Below are 15,601 nucleotides of genomic sequence, written 5' to 3' on the forward strand. Positions count from 1 at the left end.
TCTGCTGGTGATTTACTGACAATCCACCATAAGGATACGTTTTTTTATATGTTTTTACGCTTTGGTTTGAAAGACAACAGTGCATTGGCGCAGCGCCACTGACACAGAAGAGCGTACGCCTCCTGCGTACTGCTCAGAATTGCCAAAATGGCGCTACGCTGATTTGGAGAGACACAGAGGAGAGGAATTGTTGAATTAAGTCTTTTTTTTTTTGTGTACAAAAAGTATTCTCGTCGCTTCATAACGTAACAGTTGAACCACTGTTGGCAGAAGGACTATTCTGACGTTGCTTTTCATGCTTTCCTGGACCTTGACACTGTTATTTACTTGGCAGTCAATGGGACTGGGATTTTCAGCCAAAATATCTTAAATTGTGTTCCGTAGAGCTTTTACGGGTTTGGAACAAAATGGGGGTAAGTGATTAATCACAAAATTTGTATTTTGCAGTGGAGTAACCCTTTAACAAAATGAACAATACAAAAAAAAAATTTGAGCAGCAAACATATGATGTCTGAAGGATCGTGTGACACTGGAGACTGAAGTAATGAAGACTCATCATTGCAATCACAGAAATAATTACATTTTAAATATACATTCAAATTGAAAACAGTTCTTTAAAACTGTAAAACATTTCACAATATTACTGTTTATAATGTACTGTATATTTGATTAAATAAATGCAGTCAGTGAGAATAAGAGACAAAAAAAAAACCTTAAAAAATTATAATTATTACTAACTTTTGACTGGTAGTGTATAGTAGAATAAATGGGCTTTAACTGTTGTGATTTGGGAAGCAAAAAATAGAGGGGCAGCAGCTTTTTAAGAAAAGTATAAGCCAAAACCATGCATACCATGGAACGGTAAAATATGAATTTATGATACAGCTATAACTTATGGTTGAAAAACACAGAGAAGCTAAATAAGTCACAAAAGGGTACTGGCAGATTTATTCAGTGAGCAACAGCACTTCTGGGGTAATTACACAGCAGTCAAAGGCAGAGAAACGTTAACAGCTAAATGCTTCAGCTCCAAAGCCCACAAGTGCAATTCATTTACCACAAAATAACCCTGTTGTGGATAAACCATCACACTGGCACAATCCACTGATTGAATTTCCAATTACAGCTGGCAAGTGTTCAGTTTTAGCTAAACCAATTCACTTCAGCAAACTTCTAATTATGTGTGCTCCAGAATTCCGGTGACATTAGCCGGGTTTCCATCCAAAGTTGCGAATTTAACTTATGCACAAAATTGGAATATCGCACAAAACATTTGCGAACAAGCACCATTTCCATCTAACGAGTCAAAGAGAACAAACTCATCACTTCCTGATAAACTGGCACTATACAGTACATCACTAAGAAAAGTAGGAGAAGCTACTGAATATAATAATTTTCAGTAACACTGAATACTGTTCCATCATTAATGAATAACTACACAAGAAAATATTAGTAACACAATAGTAGCACTCTAGTAACTACTAGTATCTAACAAGAAACTCTAATTAATGAATTAGTAAGTAATAGTGCTTAGTCGAATGTGGTAGTTTTCTATTAGCTTATCAGTAACTGCTATTTTTTTAAACACCCAAGAACTACTAAGAATGACTGTATACAGGTGCATAATAAATATGAATAATGTATAATTAATTCTTAAGTGAAGGTCATGGTAACCCACTACTAAGTACTCAAGCATTACAAAATTCTTCAGAAGGAATTATTAATTATTTGGAACAGTATTCTAAAGCGAAGATCATGATAATTCCCTAGTAATGACTGAAATCATTGTAAGCTTTTGAGGGTTTTGTAAAGTATTGGATAGTAATTATTCAGGTGTTACTACATCCTTCTAAAAGAATTCCTAATTTTTTGTATGAGTATTCTAAAGTGAATAACATGATAACTCCCTAGTAATTGTTGAAGTCATTGTTAACGTTTGAGGTTTCTGTAAGGTCCTGGTTAGTAATACATTTTGCTAGATTTGGTAACACTTAAATCGTTACTAGTGGGTTACCGAGATCTTCACTTTAGAATACTGATCCAATAGTTCTTAGTTCTCCAGGATAAATGAAAAATAGCAGTTATTGATTAGCTAATAGTGAACTACTGTACCAGTTTCACCTGAGCGCTATTACTAAATCGTTAATCAGTTTCTTGTTATTTAATAGTAGTTACTAGAATGTTAATAGTGCATTAGTCATTTGTTCCTGTGTAGTTATTCATTAACAACGGAACAGTATTCTAAAGTGTTACCTAATTTTCCTATATAATAAATTACTTGCACCTCAGAACAAGCAGACGAAACACAATCTTTGTGTTTATTGATTTAGTTGGGGGATGGTGCTTTTTGGGAATGCAGTCGTTTAACAGTTCTGGGAGGCAATTATACAGAAATACTTTGATGACCGACTTTGCTCTGGCATTTCCAAATGACCATAACAACATTTTAGATGCTGTGGAATTGGAGATCGGTCCACTGGTTAGTCAGGATTTACTGTCCCATAGCGCAAAGTCACATTACCTTTTTTGATGTGCTTGGAGGAATTTATTTGCAAAAGGCATCTCCATCTCCCATTATTCGCATTAACCCTTTTTCACACAAGTCAAAAACCACCTTTTTGCAAATTAAGGTATTTTTATTCAAAATTCAGCATTTCCATCACTCGATTCTTATGCAATACTTTAAAATGTGCATAACAGCAGGGTGATGGAAACCCAGTTATTGATGTTCTCCAGAAACTGTAGAAAAGCAACTTGTGAAAAAGTCATTACAACTACAGAAGAAGAACAAAAGAGGGCATACTAAATAGAAACTCACCTCATTAATCGCTACATAGTAGCGTGGCTGCTGAAAGCGTGGGGTGTTGTCATTTCGATCCCGTACGACTATCCGCACCTCGTGTAGGATCACCGTGCCAACAAGCTCATTAGTACACTGAACCTGCACCACAATGGACTGAATGTAGGAGGGAGGCTGAAAGACAAAAATAAAAGAGACAAATCGAGCAAGTTCATTTGCATGGTGTGCATTCAGCAGACCGACCGAAAAATGGCCATTTGTTTGCAGTCCATTATGAAGCCCATTACAAAGTGCATGCTGTGAACAACAGATTTCCAAGCAAAAGAGAGAAACTTTTTCTGGTTTTCATAGTTCTGACTAAAGCAAAAGAAATGAACGGATAAAGAGGGTCCAAAAGTCTGAGACCACCAGTGGATTTTCTTTCTTTTTTTTTCTTTTTTTTTACTATTACAAGTTACATTATCAGCATAATAATTTTAAGATTTCAAAAAAAAAAAAAAATCCTAAACAAGTCCATGTTTTATTACCACATTTAAAGGAACAGTTCACCCGAGAATGAAAAGCAGATATAGAGAAATTCAGCATTACATCGCTTGCTCATCAATGGATGCTCTGCACTGAATGGGTGTCATCAGAATGAGAGTCCAATAAAATGATAAAAACTTCACAATAATCCACAAGTAATCCACACCACTCCTTTCCATCAATTAATGTCTTTCTGAAGCAAAAAGCTGCATGGTTTTTTTTTGTTTGTTTGTTTGTTTTTTTAAAACAAATCCATTTTAACTTCAATGCATTGCTTCTGGCTAAAATTTGATATCCATAATATTGCTTTCTCCAGTGAAAAAGTTGTCTTTTCTGAATAAGAAGAGAAATATGCACAGAATAGGCACTGTTTACAAGCGAAAACAGTCCAAAACTAAAATATGTTGTGAGAGAGGACTGGTTTCATGTGAATTACTTGTGATATTGTGATGTTTTTATCAGCTGTTTGGACTCTCATTCTGACGGCACCCATTCACTGCAGAGGATCCATTGGTGAGCAAGTGATGTAATGCTAAATTTCTTGTTGAAGAAACAAACTCATCTATATCTTAGATGGCCTGAGGGTGAGAACATTTTCAACCAATTTTCATTTTTGTGAACTATTCCTTTTAAGGTGGAGTGTGATTTCGGCACCGCTAGCATTCAGTAGATATCTCAGACTTGTATAGCATAATGATGCCAAATAATTACATCTCGGTCCAGAACTCGTCCGGTGCTGTTGAGATACAGGCATTGCTTGACCGGGTCCAGAATGACCCAGGAGTCGTGGTTGTCCCGTAGAGATAAAGAGATGGTCCTGTCAGGGTCTTCTGCTCTCCCGTTTATCTGCATGTTCTCCACCAGAAGGGTTCCTGTGATAATAACAGATAAAAAAATAATTATTTGCTCAGAGTTTTCATTTTAAAAAGCATTTGTGGCATTTCCCTTATCATTTCATCATATTATTAACTAAAGATGGCCAATATCCATATTCATTTTACAGTTCTATACTCTTACTATCCTTTGATTAAAAATAAGTACTTTTTAGCGTACTGAAAAAAAGGTGAACTGAATTTAATGTTTTCAGATATTTCGGTGCATGCATATTTACAAATGCATGAAAATAAATTATAGTTTAAATTTAAATAAATGCAGCAAGTTGAGTGATTTTTTGGCACATTTTATTAGGATTTAAGTACATCTTTGTATGTAATTACATAACTTCTATTGTCTTTAATATATGGTTAAAGTGTATTTTTGGGAAACTAAATTTGACATTTAGGATAAATTAAAACATACTTTAATTTAATTTCTCTGAATGATAAAAGCAATCACATACACAGATCTAACTTATTCCAAAGCACACAACAAACAAAAACTGTACAGCAGCATCCAGGTATTGTTATGTGGGTTTAATGAGAGCTCTCAACTGCAGCAAGTGATAAGAACACATTACGTGAGCTCAACCGACATTCAGTTCACAGCGTAGAGCACATCAGCCTTTGATTTCAAACAGCTGAAGGACATTATTAATTCAAACTAAATCCTACAGGAAATTCCACACTGAGTAGTTGTTTAATATTGCTTAATATGCTTAGTTTGTACAAAATTGTAGACAATTTGTATGCGACTACAACGCAGTCATAGTTTCAAAAGACACATAACAAGGTCTACAAATCATAAAAGATGAGCATTTGTTTACTCTTCCTTTTTTTAAAAAAGGTATGCTTTACGATGCACTACTGTGTAATATATATATATATATATATATATATATATATATATATATACACATACATACATACACTACCATTCAAGACTTTGGGATCAGAACAATTTTTTGAATTTCTTATGCTCATCAAACCTGCATTTGATCGAAAATACAGGAAAAAAACGTAATATTGTGAAATATTATTACGATGTAGAGTAACATATTCTCTATTTTAATATACATTAAAATCTAATTTATTTCTGTGATGCTAAGCTGAATTTTCAGCATCATTACTCCAGTCTTCAGTGTCACACGATCTTTCAGAAATCATTCTAATATGCTGATTTATTATCAGTGCTGAAAACTGATGGCTGCTTAATATTTTTTGGAAACTGTGATACTTTTTTTCAGGATTCTTTGATGAATAAAAATGTAAAATAAGAACATTTATTTAAAATAGAAATCTTTTTTAACAATATACACCACTGTTTCCTGTATGTTTCCTCTACACTTCAGTGGAAAAATACAAAAAAATTCACAGTTTGACAACATACTAATGAAATTCTCCAGCATGCCAATGCACCAGAAATGTGTTCTTCTCCAACGTGTTCTTATCTCCCTCTCAGCGTACACCTACAGCTCTTTCGCACTCTTCCAGGTTGCTCATAAGTGCTTCTCCTCCCGCTCTCTCTAGAGCCATGTCTCTCAGCATGCGGCCAGATGGTTTTCTATGTCACACTGATGAGTGATGAACATGTTCTTGGCGAGTGCCGGGACAATCTCAGGAAACAGTACGCCATTCCCTCTCTCAACTGTCTCAAACAGTGGTGCGCCCAGTCATGGACGTCCCTTGGCAGCTGGTTTGCAGCAGGCAGGGGTCCTTGCAAGCTGGCAACACACCTGTGCAGGGCAAGCTGGGTGATACTTGGCACAGCATGTTGAGTTCTCTGCTCACACATCAATGTGCGTCTTCCTCCTTTCTTTCATTGTTCTCACTGTTATGTCTACAGGGTTCCGTTGCGTCCATCCAGCTCTATCATTCCCAGCCTGCCAAAGCAACTTCCTGTGTTCTTATGTACTGCAGTGGTGTAAAGAGACTCTCTGGGCACAGGAAATCTGACATCCTGAATGTTTTATCACTCACACAGATAACAGTATAAAAAAAGAAATATACTGCACATTTGTTCCCATTACCTCAGTTGAGAGACCAAGTGGTAGCTTTAACAGCTATTCTTGCTAAGCAGAGCTGGGCTGTCACTCTGATATTAAAGCATATGAATATCATTCATACTCAGGAAGAAGGGGTGTTTTTAACATTGATATGGACAATTAAAAATCAGTCAAACTATACAGGAAACTCAACTGTGTTTTAATGACCAGTTGTTGGTTTTATAGTTTTATATACAGTAAGTATTTGACCACTATCTTTTATTTATTGAATCAAAATATCCACAAAAAAAAAATACACTTTAATTTAAAAGTTAAAGTGTTACATTTTCACAATAGAAATGTGTATTGTGTATATTACACAAAGCAATGGACATATATTTTTCGTAATTTATGTACAAGCTGAAATTTGTGTAAATGTTTTTACAGATTTTTTTTTTTTAATTATTGCACATTATTTTACACATTTCACTGCTCTCTAAGATATCAGCATTTGCGATCCAAAAATCCATATTGTTTGATCCCTAGTGTTGAGATGCTTTATTTGTATTGTGAAATTTCTGCTATAGTCAAGTATTTTTTTTATTTACAGCATTAGTTTTATGTTTTATTAATTTTATCAATTTGTTTGTAAATAAAAAAATAACTTTTTATTTATTTATTGTTTGTTTGTTTAGTTTGATCATTTAATATAAAAAGTTTTAATTATTGTAAATTTAAATGTATTTTAATGTTTACCTAAATGCTATTTAAGTGCATTATTTTAAATGCGAAAGTCAAGAAAAAACAGGCAGTTCAGATAGTTTTTTTTTTTTTTTAAACACCTCTTTTAAATGACCAATTAATTTAAGTGTGGTAGATGTCTGCATTCATCAGTTCACTTCTCACTGTTGTTTCTAGCTGGTTCATCCAATATTTTCTTTGCACTGCTGCCTCTCACTGTCAGCAGCTCACATGAAAATGTCAAGGCTTAATCAAAGCTTAATTAGCTAGACCTACGTAACTAGGTTATTAGTCATCCTAGTAACCTACCAACCCAGCACACTTAACCCTAATAACTGTTCATTTAATTATTAAAGAAAATATAATTCACAGTGCTGACAGAAAAGTTTACAACGCTGCTGAATTGTGAGGCAAAAAAAAAAAAAAAAAAAAAAGGTAGGAATACCTAAAAGTAGAAATAATTCAAATATCAGGCCAGCATCAGTTGCTATTACTCATAATTATAACTTCACTATCTCATTCATGTCCTTGGAACTTGTTTTAAACCATTTATCTTTTCAGCTCAAATTGAAGGCCGAATGTGAATTAAGCTCATGTGCATTCATGTTTATTATACACCGTTTGTGCTACGAACTTGTACAATATCCCAAATTGTGTGGATTGTTAAGGAAAGGTGTCTCATTAGTTATCTAAACAGTCAATAAAGAAATAAATAATAATAATAATAATAATAATAATAATAATAATAATAATAATAATGATAAACATTTAGTGAGTCATTGCACTAGCATGAACACAAAAAATATCTAGCTTTAAAACTTTGTTTAGCCCATATTCGTGCCCATTATGGTGCTATTTCTGTTCCCTACTGAGGTATTTGAATTCCATACATATAAATGATTTATAATACAAATAATTGACATATAAAGATTGTAATGCTTGTTTATTGCCAATATACAAGTGCTGGTCATATAATTAGAATATCATCAAAAAGTTTATTTCACTAATTCCATTTAAAAAGTGAAACTTGTATATTATATTCATTCATTACACACAGACTGATATATTTCAAATGTTTATTTCTTTTAATTTTGATGATTATAACTGACAACTAAGGAAAATCCCAAATTCAGTATCTCAGAAAATTAAAATATTACTTAAGACCAATACAGAGAAAAGATTTTTAGAAATCTTGGCCAACTGAAAAGTATGAACATGAAAAGTATGAGCATGTACAGCACTCAATAGTTAGTTGGGGCTTCTTTTGCCTGAATCACTGCAGCAATGGGGCGTGGCATGGAGTCGATCAGTCTGTGCCACTGCTCAGGTGTTATGAGAGCCCAGGTTGCTCTGATAGTGGCCTTCAGCTCTTCTGCATTCTTGGGTCTGGCATATCGCATCTTCCTCTTCACAATACCCCATAGATTTTCTATGGGGTTAAGGTCAGGCGAGTTTGCTGGCCAATTATGAATAGGGATATCATGGTCCTTAAACCAGGTACTGGTAGCTTTGGCACTGTGTGCAGGTGCCAAGTCCTGTTGGAAAATGAAATCTGCATCTTCATAAAGTTGGTCAGCAGCAGGAAGCATGAAGTGCTCTAAAACTTCCTGGTATATGGCTGCGTTGACCTTGGACCTCAGAAAACACAGTGGACCAACACCAGCAGATGACATGGCACCCCAAACCATCACTGACTGTGGAAACTTTACACTGGACATCAAGCAATGTGGATTGTATGCCTCTCCTCTCTTCCTCCAGACTCTGGCACCCTGATTTCCAAAGGAAATGCAAAATTATTTTTATCAGAGAACATAACATTGGACCACTCAGCAGCAGTCCAGTCATTTTTGTCTTTAGCCCAGGCGAGATGCTTCTGCACGTCTGAGTGGCTTGATACAAGGAATGCGACAACTGAAACCCATGTCTTGCATATGTCTTTGTGTAGTGGTTCTTGAAGCACTGACTCCAGCTGCAGTCCACTCTTTGTGAATCTCCCCCACATTTTTGAATGGGTTTTGTTTCACAATCCTCTCCAGGGTGCGGTTATCCCTATTGCTTGTACACTTTTTTCTACAACATGTTTTCCTTCCCTTCGCCTCTCTATTAATGTGCTTGGACACAGAGCTCTGTGAACAGCCAGCCTCTTTTGCAATGACCTTTTGTGTCTTGCCCTCCTTGTGCAAGGTGTCAGTGGTCGTCTTTTGGACAACTGTCAAGTCAGCAGTCTTCCCCATGATTGTGTAGCCTACAGAACTAGACTGAGAGACCATTTAAAGGCCTTTGCAGGTGTTTTGAGTTAATTAGCTGATTAGAGTGTGGCACCAGGTGTCTTCAATATTGAACCTTTTCACAATAGTCTAATTTTCTGAGATACTGAATTTGGGATTTTCCAGTTATAATCAGTAGACAGTTATAGTAAACAGTTATAATCATCAAAATTAAAAGAAATAAACATTTGAAATATATCAGTCTGTGTGTAAGGAATGAATATAATATACAAGTTTCCCTTTTTGAATGGAATTAGTGAAATAAATCAACTTTTTGATGATATTCTAATTATATGACCAGCACCTGTAATGTTTGATTCAGCACAAAAGGGCAGATAAACATGTACACAAGAATGCTGTCTGAATCTAGAGTTGGTTGTGACTCAACTAAACCTGTCACAACAGGCAAGATCAAAGACATACTAAACCAACTCCAAGTTGTGCATCCTAACAAAGCTGCACAACATTGCTCTTCCAATTCCCAACTTATAACAAAAACATTCTCATAACTGAGAATTCATATTTTGTTTGTACTTACCTTACCTCTGGAGTTGTGACTGCAAGGCTACAGTACATTTCTGAAACAGTAGTAAGCTGACACATTTGTCTTTTTGTGGAATAAAACTAGGGGGGAAAACATCCTCAACTTCTTTGCTGGGATGTGAAGTGTAGAAGATGCTAAATAGCCTTGACCCCCAGAGGCAGTTTTCTGTTACCCAATGTGCTCAAAAAACAAACAAACAAACAAACAACAACAACAACAACAAAAAAAACAGTCTGCTGGTTCTCATTTTGCTCAGTCCGCAAATGTCACACATACACAACAAAAAAGGGAGAAAAAATTATATTGATCACACTTTAACCTAACCCATGAGAATATCTAAACAAACCAGGTTAGATTTGTAAAGTGAAATGGATCAGTCTGGTGCAGTTATTATTATTGTTATTATTATTATTATTATTATTATTATTATTATCTAAAGGCTGGTTCACACAGCAGGATAATTAGGCCGATTTTAGCCCCGATTCACCCCTTCCGACAATCTTAGGATGCTCCGATTATCGTAAAATAATCTGATCAAATATTCCTGCCGTGTGTGGTGTGTTAAGACTGCTCTCCTCTGCTCGGAAGGACGTCGGGACCGCTCCGATCTCAAATCGGGGATATCCAACATGTTGGATTTATTTGGCCCGATTTCTTCTCGTGTGTGGTGTCCCCCGAGGACAAACGATCACGCAGCCTGTGGACTGTGGCATGTAGCCAATCAGAAAGCGAGGTGACGAGGCAGTGAGGAAGTACCGGGACACAAAATCAAAACAGCCGGCGGCATGGCGCACCAGAAAGTCCGGTAACGATACTTATTGTGTGGTTGACGGACTGTTTATCAGTTTGGACCAGTGCAGCGCGCACCGATCGTGATCATGCGAAGCTGTTACTACACAGCGCTAATGAGATCCAGTAAAGAAAGCATTTGAATTCGCCACAGAAGTAATAACATCGCTGCGAGATCTAGAGAGAAACATTCACATTTCTCCGTTATTCACGGATCAAACAGCGCGTGGAAACCAGGAATGAATGAACTAAACTTATCCAGTGTCTACAGATCAGCAACATTCGTCCGCCATGATTGTTTACTCTGAAGTCACGGTTTGATCTCGAGGGATTTTGCGAGATTTCCCGTCTGACATGGGAATGCTCGGGAGTCAAATCGGTTCGTGTGTGATGTGTTGATTTTGCCGTGTGGCTTCACACCACACACTGTACGACCAAAACTGTTAGACCCGTGATTTTTTATCGCCGTGTGTGTGGTATCTCCGGTTTGGACAATCGGCCGACAATTTTAAAATCGTCCCATGTGAACCAGGCCTAAGATAGACATATATTTTTGTGATGCAATGCCACTGTAAAATAAATGCAAATAAAAAAATGAATATTTCATATATTAATTACTTTGATAGAAAATACAATAGGCTAATATAGATTTCTTAATTTCACCACTTGAAAGCATTAAAGTTTGGAGTCTACGTAAATTAAACAGTGGAGTCAATCAAACACAACAGAGATCTTTTCTGTTACTAGCCGGGTTTCCATCCAAAGTTGCGAATTTAACTTATGCAAAAAAATTTGAATATCGCACAAAACATTAGCGAACAAGCACCGTTTCCATTCAACGAAACAAAGAGAACAAACTCGTCACTTCCTGATTAACTGGCACTATACATCACTAAGAAAACTAGGAATATAAGCTACTGAATATAATAATTTTCATATATAATAAATTACTTGCACCTCAGAACGAGCAGACACGAATGTGGTTAATGCTTTCGGAGATGGATGCTGCTGTTTGGGAATGCAGTCGTTTAACAGTTCTGGGAGGCAATTATACAAAAATACTTTGATGACAAACTTTGCTCTGACATTTACGAATTACCATAACATTTCAGATGCTGTGGAACAAGATCGGTCCACTGGTTAGTCAGGATTTACCGTCCCATAGCGCAAAGTCACATTACTTTTTTGATGCGCTTTGTGAAATTTATTCGCAAAATGCATTTCCATCTCCCATTATTCGCATTAACCCTTTTACGCACTAGTCAAAAACCACCTCGAGCGTAAAAACTTTTTTTCAAATTAAGGCATTTTTATTCGAAATTCAGTGTTTCCATCAGTCGATTCTGATGCGATACTTCAAAATGCGCATAAAAGCAGGGTGATGGAAACCCAGCTACTGTTATTGTTTTTGGTTCATTATTTCATCTTACATAGGAAACACCTACATAACATAACATAACATAACATAACATAACATAACATAACATAACATGACAAATCACTGAATTAAATTTGCAATGAGTTTCCGCCAGCTCTTCTTCTAACATCCACAAATCACATACCTCCATTTACTCCACCATAGTAATATATTATACAGCTAAAATTCCCTTTCGCACAATGCTTAAGCCAGATATATTGACTTATGGAACAATTTCCCTGTGACAACACCGGCTCACCTATGCCAACAACAGGATTTATCCTCTAAACCACTCAAGCAGTCTTCAAGAGTTGTTTACCTCTACCGTCACTTCAAATCAGATCGAGAGCCTCTGTAACCCAAGACCAAAAAAGATCTCACCTGAAAATTGCATAATAGCTGTAGCTTCAGATGCCTCTCAGACTGCAAATGTTACATAACTGTACACATAACAAATGTGTAGTGGAGAAAAGTTGAAATGTAAGATAATCAAGGCTGGGAAACACTGATCTACAGTTTGCATTGACTAATCAATATATTTTTTGGCAAACAGGTCTTTTCTGGTCAAATAGTCAACTAGTAAAAATGTGAGGCCATGCAAACCCTAGTGTTTGGTGGATGTCAGTGATGAAGTGGTTTTGGGAAGGACTCTAGCTGCTGAGATGGGCTTATTTCCCCTATAAACCTATAAATGGCCTGCCGGGTTGTCATTAGAAGAGATGGATGTGGGGAAGGAGGTGGTCCAGTGCCAAACCATGATCCACACTGGCGGGAAACACCCTAGCTGGGACTAGGGCTGAAATGATGCATCAGCGTAATCAAAAATATTTAAATTTGCAAGGAATGCATCAATGCATCTTCAAGACTTACAACCGTATGAACAAAACTACAATGAACAGTTAGTTGTCTGTCCTGTGTTAATCATGAGAGGTTTAGTTTACTCACATAGATGGAGAAATGAGTTGCGTTCATCCAAATATCCACTGGAGCTGTTATAGGTGCGAGATATGTGGCTTAAAATATTCTGCACTTGGTTACAAAGCAATTATTTAAAAGACCTGATGGATAAACTTGCACCTTGATTGGATTCATTTAATAACACACCGTCAATTGTGATAAAACTTCCCAGCATTATAGACATTTTTGATATGGTTACACTGTGGTTACCTGATTTAGAATACAGTTGTGACTGCATCTGTTCATTCGTTCAGATATGTATGCAAGCAGCTGTTTCAATCTGCAGAATGAACAAAAGATTTTAAGTTTTACACCAGTAAGCAAATGCTGTTGTCAGTCCCGAAGACTGACTGTGAACTTACTGATAGATGGCTTTTAATTCTTGGCACTTTATTCTTTAATGTTAGGTTTTGTAAAGTAATGTAAAGTAACTAATCGAAAAATAAATGGCATTGTTTTTTCATTGTATGCTTCAGACACGGGTCACGACGAGATGTTCCCCATAGCGACCCCTAGAGGACGCAGTTCGAAGTTCCCTTGAAAGGGAACGTCTCAGGTTACAAATGTAACCATGGTTCCCTGAGTAGGGAACGAAACACTGCGTCCTCTAGCTCCCTGCCATGCTTCGGACGGAAGCTTCAGACGAAGAAGTGAATGACGTGTTTTCCCGGTTACTGTTTTATAGTCGCACCGGTAGTGACGTCAGAGGCTGTCGCCGGCCAACTCGTTGGTGTTTTTTTATTGTATGCTTCAGACACGGGTCACGACGAGGTGTTCTCCATAGCGACCCCTAGAGGACATAGTGTCTCGTTCCCTACTCAGGGAACCATGGTTACATTCGTAACCTGAGACGTTCTTCAAAGTTTTAGGATTATGCGACTAATAATCGATTAACGAGAAAAACAATTGATAAATTTGTTGACTAGTTGAAAAATAATCATCAGTTGGTTGTAGCCTTAGCTGGGATTGAACACAGGTTCACGTTTGAAGCTTGAGAAAGCATCTCTGAAGACAGGGTTGGGGGTAACGCATTACAAGTAATGTGAGTTATGTAACCAGATTACTTGTTTAGTGTTTACATTTGCCAGAAACATAACTTTTTTAATTGAAAACAAAGGAAGCACAGCCCAGATTTAAAATGTAACACAAAAGTAACGTAACATATTACTTTCCATAAAATTAACTAATAAGGGAGTAAAACAATATTGTAATGCATAACTTTTTTAAAGTAACTTTCTTCAACACTGGTGAAGACCTCCTGCAAAGTTGATGTTCGAGACAATTTTGGGCAGTTCAGTAGGTCTCAGTTTCAAATACAGAAATGGATGCTGCTCCTAACTCAAAGAATGAGGACAAAACTAATAACTCAGATCAAATGCAGCCTACTAATTGACAGAGTTTGCTCAAGTATGAGCAAATCTAATCATCAAGCAAGGGTCACTTCGGTCAGTTTTGTGGCTCTAATTGGACGCAGAGAGGATGATCAGAGAGCACATGGAATATTTAAAAAGAGCCAGAGGAGAGCATGGTCAGATGAAGATGATGAGTTGATGCAAGGCATGTTGAATGTCAGGATATAAATGGATGCCCTTCAACCCTTCATCCTTGCAGCCAAACAACAGGTCAGTTTATTCCCCAGACGCCTCCAGCAAACCCACTTCTATCCTGACACCAAAAACCACACTTTTTCCAGCCTATCTTGCCGAGATCAATAGTTTTGCCACCCAACCGTCACTCAAACGTAGCCATAATTACTCACCAATCCAAGCTTTCCACCCTTGTCTTCTTCACTATTGTGGACACTCAAAGGGAACTTGAATGCTAAACCAGGTTTGGCTTGGTCACCCATTGAGCCACCAACTTCATCGAGGTCTAACAGTTAATCTATCCTGCAAGCAATGTGGTAACCTCCAGCATGCACTCAATCAACATCAGGGTCCCCCAATACATAACATTCACGGTACAAAGAGGAGCACAAGAACCATAACGAGGTTCTAATGTAATAATGATCAAAGTGTAATAGTCTTCAATGCCTTACAGGAGTAAATAAGGGTGAAAGACTCTTTATGCAACTGTTTATTTTTTTTAATAAAAAATATTTTCAGTATCATAACTGCAGTCATTTGAAGAAATCGTTGAGACAAGTGCTAAATGAAATCATCTTGAGGTTACAGGTTTTTTGTTTCCTACCAATGGAAAAGTCATTTATTCCATTTAGAGGAGCATTCCAGATTTTTATCTTGATTGAAATGTAGCAGCATGTGAGTAGATTTATACACAATTCACAGAAGTTTCATTCATAAATGAGTACTATCAAAGCAACAACCTGAGAAATGATTATAATAGTGCTTGAAATCTCACAGGCTAAAATGAGTCATGCTTAGGTGTAATACAGTACATCTTAATTTAATATTTAAAAATCAAACTGACTTACACCCACACTATCTGATATTGAATTTGTTCCGGATTATTTACGGATTACTTAAATTATTTAAATATATATTAAACATGTAATTCATAACAGTACAATGACTATGCTATGATATGTATGTTTTTTCGAGGGCCTTTAAAGAACCATTGATTATTCTTACAAAAATATTTTTAAAAAGTATTCCTGCTTATTAATATAATAATAATAATAAAAAAAAATCTTTGACTGCCAAATGAAATTAATTCACCAACATGCAATAAATAAATAAAA

General features: G+C 36.4%; 1 protein-coding gene across 10 annotated transcripts in view; it reads right to left on the minus strand.

The window, feature by feature from the left end:
• The window catches only part of pcdh15b (protocadherin-related 15b), a 179,290-nt gene that overhangs the window by 134,915 nt on the left and 28,774 nt on the right, over nucleotides 1–15,601 (minus strand). For all 10 annotated transcript variants that reach the window (XM_042767219.1, XM_042767212.1, XM_042767211.1 and 7 more), the window contains 2 exons: nucleotides 4,037–4,197; nucleotides 2,819–2,974 (listed from right to left, as the gene is read on the minus strand). In XM_042767219.1, the coding sequence (XP_042623153.1) occupies nucleotides 2,819–2,974; nucleotides 4,037–4,197 (317 nt within the window). The remainder of the gene's footprint in view (nucleotides 1–2,818; nucleotides 2,975–4,036; nucleotides 4,198–15,601) is intronic.

This window comes from Cyprinus carpio, chromosome A12 (genome assembly GCF_018340385.1).
Source record: "Cyprinus carpio isolate SPL01 chromosome A12, ASM1834038v1, whole genome shotgun sequence".
NCBI lineage: Eukaryota > Metazoa > Chordata > Actinopteri > Cypriniformes > Cyprinidae > Cyprinus > Cyprinus carpio.